This window comes from Malaclemys terrapin, chromosome 5, assembly GCF_027887155.1.
Source record: "Malaclemys terrapin pileata isolate rMalTer1 chromosome 5, rMalTer1.hap1, whole genome shotgun sequence".
Lineage (NCBI taxonomy): Eukaryota > Metazoa > Chordata > Testudines > Emydidae > Malaclemys > Malaclemys terrapin.
The window spans coordinates 51302586-51314018 of NC_071509.1; the positions used below are offsets into that span (position 1 = coordinate 51302586).

At 44.6% G+C, this 11433-nt stretch overlaps 1 protein-coding gene across 4 annotated transcripts; it reads left to right on the plus strand.

Moving 5' to 3' along the window:
* Positions 1-1246: 1246 nt before the first annotated feature.
* On the plus strand, positions 1247-10819 carry LOC128837575 (uncharacterized). Of its 4 annotated transcripts, none has more exons than XM_054028802.1 (2): positions 1247-1325; positions 6340-10819. In XM_054028802.1, exon 2 carries the CDS (start codon positions 8510-8512, stop codon positions 9482-9484), a length of 975 nt encoding a protein of 324 aa, XP_053884777.1. In that variant the 5' UTR covers positions 1247-1325; positions 6340-8509; the 3' UTR covers positions 9485-10819. The 4 variants fall into 4 exon arrangements, with proteins under 4 accessions (XP_053884777.1, XP_053884775.1, XP_053884774.1 ...); XM_054028800.1 differs by lacking the exon at positions 1247-1325 and adding an exon at positions 2243-2325; XM_054028799.1 differs by lacking the exon at positions 1247-1325 and adding an exon at positions 2417-3127.
* The last annotated feature ends 614 nt before the right edge of the window (positions 10820-11433 follow it).

Consider the following 11433-nt stretch of genomic DNA (forward strand, 5'->3'; position numbering starts at 1 on the left):
TCACTCCTCTCATGAAAATTCCACCATACTCTCCTTGTTGCTTATACTCACTATCTCAGGTTGTATTCGGTACCTTTCTCTCCCTCTCCCCTACATGCAGGCTGTTGCCAAACGTTATTAGTTCATCCTTTCTAACATTTCTAAATTCCACCTGTTCCACGACATGCCTATCACCAAAATGTCTGTCTGTCTGCTCTAATCCTCTCTTGCTTTGAATATTGTAAATTGTAATTTGCTATGGCATGCTTGACACTCCATCGACTATGCATCTACCAAGGTCATCTTCCTCACCTATTTCTCTACCAGTGTCATTCCTCTTCTTCAATCTCTTCCATGGCTTCTGTTTGCATTCTACCTCAAGTTTAGGATCCTTGTTTTCACCTGCAAGCCTGTGCACCACTCTTTTTCAACCCACATCTCTACTCTCATCACTTCCTACTCCCTTCTGCATTCCCTTTGTTCCACTGACAGCTCTTAACTAATCCCTCCTTTTGTTTTGTATTCGTCTGCTCGGCTTCCTGCCTTATTCCATTCTGTTCCATGACCTTGGAGTGCCTTCATTGCTTCTCTTGCAACTACTTCTTTAAACTGTACTTCTTACAGTTACAGTGCTAATCCAACATCTCCAAAAGTGCTGCTATTTATGTTAAAAATAAAATAAATCCTGCATGGTAAAGTAATGATTCCCTACTCTTATTGCCCAGAACTTTTATGTGGTGTTATCTATTTTGTCTTCTTCCACAGTAAATTCCTTGGTTTAGGGACCTTGTCTACTTCATGTTCTGTACGGTCAGTGCAGCAGATATTTTGTATTCAACAAATAAAAATATAATCATGCCAAATACCAATCATTCTACAGTGTCTCATAATTTCCAGTGTAGGTGAGGTGGATTCCACAAGGTGGTATTAGATCTAAGCCAATATGACATTATTCTCCTCTAAGATTTACTCACAATCCTTTAAAAATATTAACTGTAAAACAAGATTTTATTCTACTTTATGTTGGAAAAAAATTGCTGATTCAACTGAAATTCCCCATTCTTTCTCAATGCAATTTTTTCAGTGTAGGGTAACTTGTTTTGGTTAGTCATGATCCTTGTTTTGAAACATGTCTGGTTGTACAGTTTAGTTCCCTTTTTTTACAAAAACATGTCAATACATAGTTGTCAGTTTCCTTTTTGCTACAGATTTGCACATGTAGATTAGTTTGCAGCCACCTCAAAGCTTTGCTCTTCCTTTATAGGTGGTGCTACAGTCTTCAGATATTCTTCTACATTAAGGTGCAAATTATCCCCTTTGAGGAGTACAGAGGTGTGCTGACGGCAGTAGGTAACCTTTCAGATTCCATCCTACCTCTTCTTTTCCTCTCTCCCTACAGGCTTAAATATCTGAAGGCAGGTCTATATAGGGTGACCAGATCACCCAAGGCAAATATCGGGACGCGGGGGGAGGAGGGAGTGACGCGGGGGGGGTGGGGCGTGGCGGGGGGCGTGGCCAAAAAAAAAACCCTTCCTCCGCAAGCGCTGGAGGGAGGCCCGGGAGACGCAGGGGAAGCGTGGGGCCGGGGTGAGTAACAGTCCGGCCTGGCCGCGAGCAGGACTCAGTTGGGTGGTTGGGAGAGGAGGGGGCGGCCCGCGGGGCCAGGCAGCGGCTGTTCTCACCCCCGGGCAGCGGGACTCGGGAGCAGCCGCTGCTGCAGCTCCCACTGCCGCGGGGGAGGAAACGGCCATGGCGCTTGGCGGCTGCGGCTCTGGCGCCCCCGAACCTCCCGAGCCGGGGCCTGCTGCGGGGACCCAGCAGCGCCCACGCTGGGCCCAGCCCCTGGCCAGCGTCTGGGCTGCTGCCCAGCTGGTGCAATCCCGCGGCGGCCCCGGAGTGGGGGCAGCGGGCCCCAGCCCCCCCGTCCCGCAGGGGAACGAACGGGGCTGGGCGGCCGATGCCTCCGCCCCGGGGCTGCCGCAGGATTTCACCAGCTGGGCAGCAGCCCAGACGCGACTGGCCAGGGGCTGGGCCCAGCGTGCGCGCTGCTGGGTCCCTGCAGCAGGCCCCGGCTCGGGGGGTTCGGAGGTGCCGCAGCCACGGAGCGCCATGGCCGCTTCCTCCCCCGCGGCAGTGGGAGCTGCAGCAGCGGCTGCTCCCGAGTCCCGCTGCCCGGGGGGACAACAACAGCCGCCGCCTGGCCCCGCGGGCCGCCCCCCTCCTCTCCCTACCGCCCGACTGAGTCCTGACTGCTCGGGGCCAGGCCGGACTCTTACTCACCCCGGCCCCACGCTCCCCCTGCGTCTCCCGGGCCTCCCTCCAGCGCTTGCGGAGGGAGGGGGAATGGTGAGCCCGGGGAAGAGGCGGGGATTCGGGGAGGGAGCCAATGGGGGAGGAGGGGCGGAGTCAGGGGGGGGGGCGCGAGCACTTCCAGGCTCCAGGCTCCGGGGCATTTCCTTGTTTGTCCGGTGTCCCGACCGCACGTCGGTCGGGACACGGGACAAACAAGGAAATATCGGGACAGTCCCGATAAAATCGGGACGTCTGGTCACCCTAGGTCTATACTACAAATGCTGCATTGGCGCAGCTGCAGTGCTTTGATGAAGATGCTCTAAGCCAGTGGAAGAGAAATCTCCTGTTGGCTTAGTTACTTAGCTACTGCCTCTCATGGAGATGATGTTGGAAGGAGAAGCTCTTCCACTGACATAGTGCTGTCTACACAGAGGGTTATAGTCGGTATAACGACATTGCTCAGGTGTGTGGATTTTTCACACACCTGAGTGACGTAGTTGTATTGAAGTAAGTATGTAGTGTAGACCTGGTCTAAATGTTTAATTGAAGCTCATTCTTTTGTGTATTTGATGTACACAAATTGTAAATATTTTATGTGTCTAGAATACTATTAAAATGTGCAGTCATTTACAGGATAAGATGCAGGAAACAAGATTGAAACCCAGAAAATGTAACATCCAAAGTCTTTAAGCAGCTAAAAATATCGGCTTGATTGAAATGATTGACAATGCCTGTTTTAGAAAGCATAGCATATCTCACTCCTACTGAGATCAAACTTAACAGCCAGCCATCTCCCAGCTGGAAGAAGCCGTGAACAGTAATGGAATAAATCAAGGGCAAAGTACAATTTTCTGAGGTGTGTGGTACCCCCCCACCCCAGTGTAGATGGGGATTAAGAAGTAATTATAGGATTAGCACATGCTCAACTGTGCAGTATGAATTTATGCTGCATGGCAGTAATAGAAATGGGTTTCTTACTAGAAAAAACTGATTCTAGTTGTCCCAGCTCAACCCCCTGTGAGCTCAAACTCATGCACATACATACTATGTCAGGATTTTCTTCTGTAAAATGTTTCAGTATATGGAATACGGGGGAAAGGGAATTCATTAACTCCTAATCCCTGATTTAAGCAAGATAAGAACTCTGACTGCTATAGCTATTAGTGGAAATAGAAATACAAATATGACATCAAAACTTTACTGTTTTATTCTTTCCACAAGCCTAGCAACAAACACCCACCCACCCCCCTTTAAATGACATAAATGGCAAAAGAAATCTTCAAATACTAAAGAGAATATTTTTTATGATATGTAGTAAGGTAGATGGAAAGCCAAATTCTGCTTGTGTAACTCTCACAATTCATAGATTCATAGATTCATAGATTCATAGATTATAGGACTGGAAGGGACCTCGAGAGGTCATCGAGTCCAGTCCCCTGCCCGCATGGCAGGACCAAATACTGTCTAGAGCATCCCTGATAGACATTTATCTAACCTACTCTTAAATATCTCCAGAGACGGAGATTCCACAACCTCCCTAGGCAATTTATTCCAGTGTTTAACCACCCTGACAGTTAGGAACTTTTTCCTAATGTCCAACCTAGACCTCCCTTGCTGCAGTTTAAACCCATTGTTTCTGGTTCTATCCTTAGAGGCTAAGGTGAACAAGTTCTCTCCCTCCTCCTTATGACACCCTATTAGATACCTGAAAACTGCTATCATGTCCCCTCTCAGTCTTCTCTTTTCCAAACTAAACAAACCCAGTTCTTTCAGCCTTCCTTCATAGGTCATGTTCTCAAGACCTTTAATCATTCTTGTTGCTCTTCTTTGGACCCTTTCCAATTTCTCCACATCTTTTTTAAAATGCAGCGCCCAGAACTGGACACAATACTCCAGCTGAGGCCTAACCAGAGCAGAGTAGAGCGGAAGAAGGACTTCTCGTGTCTTGCTCACAACACACCTGTTAATGCATCCCAGAATCATGTTTGCTTTTTTTGCAACAGCATCACACTGTTGACTCATATTTAGCTTGTGGTCCACTATAACCCCTAGATCCCTTTCTGCCGTACTCCTTCCTAGACAGTCTTTTCCCATTCTGTATGTGTGAAATTGATTTTTCCTTCCTAAGTGGAGCACTTTGCATTTGTCTTTGTTAAACTTCATCCTGTTTAACTCAGCCCATTTCTCCAATTTGTCCAGATCATTTTGAATTATGACCCTGTCCTCCAAAGTAGTTGCAATCCCTCCCAGTTTGGTATCATCCGCAAACTTAATAAGCGTACTTTCTATGCCAATATCTAAGTCGTTGATGAAGATATTGAACAGAGCCGGTCCCAAAACAGACCCCTGCGGAACCCCACTCGTTACGCCTTTCCAGCAGGATTGGGAACCATTAATAACAACTCTCTGAGTACGGTTATCCAGCCAGTTATGCACCCACCTTATAGTAGCCCCATCTAATTTGTATTTGCCTAGTTTATCGATAAGAATATCATGCGAGACCGTATCAAATGCCTTACTAAAGTCTAGGTATACCACATCCACCGCTTCACCCTTATCCACAAGGCTCGTTATCCTATCAAAGAAAGCTATCAGATTGGTTTGACATGATTTGTTCTTCACAAATCCATGCTGGCTGTTCCCTATCACCTTACCACCTTCCAAGTGTTTGCAGATGATTTCCTTAATTACTTGCTCCATTATCTTCCCTGGCACAGAAGTTAAACTAACTGGTCTGTAGTTACCTGGGTTGTTTTTATTTCCCTTTTTATAGATGGGCACTATATTTGCCCTTTTCCAGTCTTCTGGAATCTCTCCTGTCTCCCATGACTTTCCAAAGATAATAGCTAGAGGCTCAGATACCTCCTCTCTTAGCTCCTTGAGTATTCTAGGATGCATTTCATCAGGCCCGGGTGACTTGCAGGCATCTAACTTTTCTAAGTGATTTTTAACTTGTTCTTTTTTTATTTTATCCGCTAAACCTACCCCCTTCCCATTAGCATTCACTATGTTAGGCATTCCTTCAGACTTCTCGGTGAAGACCGAAACAAAGAAGTCATTAAGCATCTCTGCCATTTCCAAGTTTCCTGTTACTGTTTCTCCCTCTTCACTAAGCAGTGGGCCTACCCTGTCTTTGGTCTTCCTCTTGCTTCTAATGTATTGATAAAAAGTCTTCTTGTTTCCTTTTATTCCCGTAGCTAGTTTGAGCTCATTTTGTGCCTTTGCCTTTCTAATCTTGCCCCTGCATTCCTGTGTTGTTTGCCTATATTCATCCTTTGTAATCTGTCCTAGTTTCCATTTTTTATATGACTCCTTTTTATTTTTTAGATCGTGCAAGATCTCGTGGTTAAGCCAAGGTGGTCTTTTGCCACATTTTCTATCTTTCCTAACCAGCGGAATAGCTTGCTTTTGGGCCCTTAATAGCGTCCCTTTGAAAAACTGCCAACTCTCCTCAGTTGTTTTTCCCCTCAGTCTTGATTCCCATGGGACCTTACCCATCAGCTCTCTGAGCTTCCCAAAATCTGCCTTCCTGAAATCCATTGTCTTTATTTTGCTGTTCTCCCTTCTACCCTTCCTTAGAATTGCAAACTCTATGATTTCATGATCACTTTCACCCAGGCTGCCTTCTACTTTCACATTCTCAACGAGTTCCTCCCTATTTGTTAAAATCAAGTCTAGAACAGCTTCCCCCCTAGTAGCTTTTTCAACCTTCTGAAATAAAAAGTTGTCTCCAATGCAGTCCAAGAATTTGTTGGATAGTCTGTGCCCGGTTGTGTTATTTTCCCAACATATATCCGGATAGTTGAAGTCCCCCATCACCACCAAATCTTGGGCTTTGGATGATTTTGTTAGTTGCTTGAAAAAAGCCTCATCCACCTCTTCCACCTGGTTAGGTGGCCTGTAGTAGACTCCTAGCATGACATCTCCCTTGTTTTTTCATCACATCGCTTTCAGTGAGACAAATTGTAACATGGATAGAACTTGGACTGTACTACATAATTCATGTCTAATGCTTAACAGTCTGCCCCAACTTGTATTTTGCTCTGACACTCTGATTTCCTTTCCTAGACCTGAAGAAGAGCTCTGTGAAGCTCAAAAGCTTGTACCTTGCACCACAGAAGTTAGCCCAATAAAAGTTATAACCTCACCTGTCTTGTTTCTCTCATATCTTGGGACCGACATGGCTACAACAACACTGAAAACAACTATGGAAGATATGGAATTTTGTGGTTTACAATGGAAACTTCACAACATGAAGAGGAGAGAAGCCAGATTGAACAGTGACATCTACTTCCTGAGAAAATGCAAGAAACAAAACCTCTCCAGAGGACTCAATATCTATAATCCTCTGACGACTACATACAACTCCAAATATGCTGAACTGTTCTGCAGAAGGACCTCAGAAAACATGAGAACCATCTCCTGCACCTCACATGCTCCAGAAGAGACCACCTCAAAGAAGAAATAATCAGATGCTCCCAGACATTGGAAAGGGAAAAAAATCAGGGAACTTACTGGGAGATCGGGCAAGAAACCCAAAACAATTATCAAAAAACCCTGATTCAGCCATCCAACACAAAAAAAAAAATGGAACCAACTACAGCAACTCCTCAACCAACAGAACATCGCTCCTGGGAGAAATCAAGACACCATGACTTACCACATGGACACTACAAGACATCCTAACATCATCAACCTATCAAGACTACCCCTAACCAGATCTGAAATGTCTGTACTCTCCAAAGGACTGAACTTCTGCTCCACCTGAGCACCTGATATCATGCTAACACTTGGAGAACTATAAGAATTCTGCCATTGACTCTGCCTCAAAGAATTCTTTCACAACAAACACACCACCACCCACAACTATCACATCCTCACTGACAGTCATAAGAAAAAAGAATAATCTGACTGGACAATCCTATGATTCTAAGAACATCCAAATGCCAGAAAGCAAGGGGCTCACTGGTATCAGGTAATGAGTTTTGTGACCAGTTCAGTGTACCTAATTCACTGTTAAAAATTATATCTATTAGGTGTCATGTAATGTATCATTGGAAGACTAATAACTCACTGATCACTAATATTCTTGCATGATGTATATGGTGTGTATTAAAAGTTATGGATATATGCTGGAATTATGACTAAAGTGTATTTATACCAGGCATGTTGGGGGAGTTGGTAAACAGGTCTTAATAGACAGAGGAATATGTATTTGCTTCTCTGAGCAGCCCAGTTGTCAGGCAGAGACAATGAAGCTCCATTTACATATTAGCTTGATAGGTGAACAAAACGAACAAATGGGGAGCAACAGCTTCCAGCAGGGAACTGACAGCTCTGAGAATGGGGAAAGGGGATAAAAATCCCTGACAAGGAGAAACTATATATCTCTATAGTTTAATCTTCAAACTATATCTCAGTCTTTCCAACCACACACTTAGCCCAGCAGAAGAGTCTGTCCTATCTCGGGGACTCTCTTTCTGTCCCACCATCCCCACGAACAGGATACAGTTCTGCGGTGATCTGGAAGCCTACTTTCGTCGTCTCCGACTCAAGGAATATTTTCAACGCACCACTGAACAGTGCACTGACCCACAGGAACCCTCCTACCAACACTACAAGAAGAAGAACTCTGCGTGGACTCCTCCTGACGGTCGAAATAATAGACTGGACCTCTACATAGAGTGCTTCCGCAGATGTGCACAGGCTGAAATTGTGGACAAACAACATCACTTGTCCCATAACCTCAGCTGTACGGAATGCAATGCCATCCACAGCCTCAGAAACAACTCTGACATTATCATCAAAGCGGCTGACAGAGGAGGTGCTGTAGTCATAATGAACAGGTCGGATTATGAACAGGAGGCTGCCAGGCAACTCTCCAAGACCACATTCTACAGGCCTCTATCCTCTGATCCCACTGAGGAATACCAAAAGAAACTACACCATCTGCTCAAGAAATTCCCAGCTACAGTACGGGAACAAATCTACATGGACACACCCCCAGAACCCTGACAGGGGTATTCTATCTGCTACCCAAGATCCATAAACCCGGAAACCCTGGACGCCCCATCATCTCAGGCATTGGCACTCTTACAGCAGGATAATATCTGGCTATTTGGACTCTCTCCTCAGACCCTACGCTACCAGCACTCCCAGCTATCTTTGAGACACTACCAACTTCCTGAGGAAACTACAATGCATTGGTGTTCTTCCTGAAAACACCATCCTGGCCATCATGGATGTAGAAGCACTTTTCACCAATAGTCCACATGAGGATGGACTACAAGCTGTCAGGAACAGTATCCCTGATGAGGCCACAGCACGCCTGGTGGCTGAGCTTTGTGACTTTGTTCTCACCCACAACCACTTCAGATTTGGGGACAACTTATATCTTCAAGTCAGTGGCACTGCTAGGGGTACCCGCATGGCCCCACAGTATGCCAACATTTTTATGGCTGACTTAGAACAATGCTTCCTCAGCTCTCGTCCCCTAGAGCCCCTCCTCTACTTGTGCTACATTGATGACATCTTCATCATATGGACCCACGGAAAGGAGGCCCTTGAAGAATTCCACCTGGACTTCAATAATTTCCACCCCACCATCAACCTCAGCCTGGACCAGTCCACACAAGAGATCCACTTCCTGGACACTACCGTGCAAATAAGCGATGGTCACATAAACACCACCCTATACTGGAAACCTACTGACCACTCTACGTACCTACATGCCTCCAGCTTCCATCCAAGACACATCACACGATCCATTGTCTACAGCCAAGCCCTAAGATACAACCGAATTTGCTCCAACCCCTCAGACAGAGACAAACACCTACAAGATCTTTATCAAGCATTCTTAAAACTACAATACCCACCTGGGGAAGTGAGGAAACAGATTGACAGAGCAAGATGGGTACCCAGAAATCACCTACTACAGGAGAGGCCCAACAAGGACAATAACAGAACACCACTGGCCATCACATACAGCCCCCAGCTAAAACCTCTCCAGCGCATTATCCACGATCTACAACCTATCCTGGAAAATGATCCCTCACTCTCACAGACCTTGGGAGGCAGGCCAGTCCTCGCTTACAGACAACCCCCCAACCTGAAGCAAATACTCACCAGCAACTACACACCACACCACAGAAACACCAACCCAGGAACCAATCACTGTAGCAAACCTCGTTGCCTACTTTGTCCCCATATCTAATCTGGCGACACCATCAGAGGACCCAACCACATCAGCCACACCATCAAGGGCTCATTCACCTGCACATCCACTAATGTTATATATGCCATCATGTGCCAGCAATGCCCCTCTGTCATGTACATTGGCCAAACCGAACAGTCCCTCCACAAAAGAATAAATGGACACAAATCGGACATCAGGAATGGTAACATACAAAAGCCAGTAAGTGAACACTTCAATCTCCCTGGTCATTCTATTACAGATTTAAAAGTCACTATCATTGAACAAAAAAACTTCAGAAACAGACTTCAAAGAGAAACAGCAGAACTAAAATTCATTTGCAAATTTAACACCATTAATCTGGGCTTGAATAGGGACTGGGAGTGGCTGGCTCATTACAGAAGCAGCTTTTCCTCTCCTGGAATTGACACCTCCTCATCTATTATTGGGAGTGGACTACCTCCACCCTGATTGAATTGGCCCTGTCAACACTGGTTCTCCACTTGCGAAGTAACTCCCTGCTCTCCATGTGTCAGTATATAATGCCTGCATCTGTAACTTTCACTCTATGCATCTGAAGAAGTGAGGTTTTTACCCACGAAAGCTTATGCCCAAGTAAATCTGTTAGTCTTTAAGGTGCCACCAGACTCCTTGTTGTTTTTGTAGATACAGACTAACACGGCTACCCCCTGATACTATATATCTCTATGCAGCATGGACTCTCAAGTGCAAAGTTTTCTAGGTATTAGCAAGAAATCCTCAGCCTTTAGCCTGGGTTAGCCCTCAGGGACATATTGAGCTTGCTTCTTATAGAAGCTGCTATTAGCTTTAGAAACTTAAGAGTGGAACTCATCTGCGTGTATGTTTACCTGCTTTAACTGTGTAAATAACTCTCATTTTGTCTTCCTATTAATAAATCTGTATATAATTTATTATAGTATTGGCTACAAGAGTTGTCTTTGATGTGAGCTCTAAGGGCAATTGACATGGGGCAACTCATTGGCTCTTTGGGACTGGGATTAACCTGAATATTATTGTGATTTTTGGCATAAGGGATCATCTACCACAAAGGCAAGCTTGCCTAGATGGCAAGATAAATTGGAGTACCCAAAGGGACTGTCTGTGACTCTATGGTTAGTTTACAAATGATGGTTGATTGGTGAAATCTAAGTATAGAACTCACATCCAATTTGGGGTTTGTGCCCTGCTTCTTACCTGTCTTCCCTGAGGTTGGTGTTCATGCTCTTGAGGACAGTTTGACAGACATAGCTGGGCCCACCTAACTTTTTAGTGTAGACCTGGCCTAATGTTTTATGTATTGTATTTTATCTGTGTAGAACTTAATAAACTGTTTGACAAAAAATTGCAAGGCAAAATCTGCTTCATTACACCACTATAAATGTTGAGTAGCTTTCTTAATTTTTATGCATTTACTTCAGATTTACACCCATGTAACTGAGAGCAAAATTTGCTCCTGAATCTATTTAATAATTTACAAAATTTAAATCAACACAGCATTGAACTTTGTTTGTTGATACCTACTCATATATGCATTATCTATCTAGGCCAAAACCATAAGGTTCAGATCCTGAGTTATGTGCAAGCTTCCTCAGTATTCAAAGGAGTGTTTAGATCCAGAGTTCCAGTTTTGGGTCCATCTGTCATGCTAAACTTACAACATGAGCTAAATTGTTACCATACTTACCTGAATTTACCAAATTAGTTTTTTTTTAATCTTTGGATAAATTATCTAGGCATGTTTATTTTTATTTTAAGTGTAACAAAAAGCCATTTCACAAAGTATCATTGATTCTAAAATCTCCAATTATAGATGAAAGTAAAATAACTGTGGGCTTGATCCTGCAGTCCTTTATTATGTGAGTCATCCCATTCTTGTATTTCAACAGGACTAGTCATGTGAGTAAGGGATGCAGAACTGAGCCTTGAATGGGACACTTTTAGCATTATGT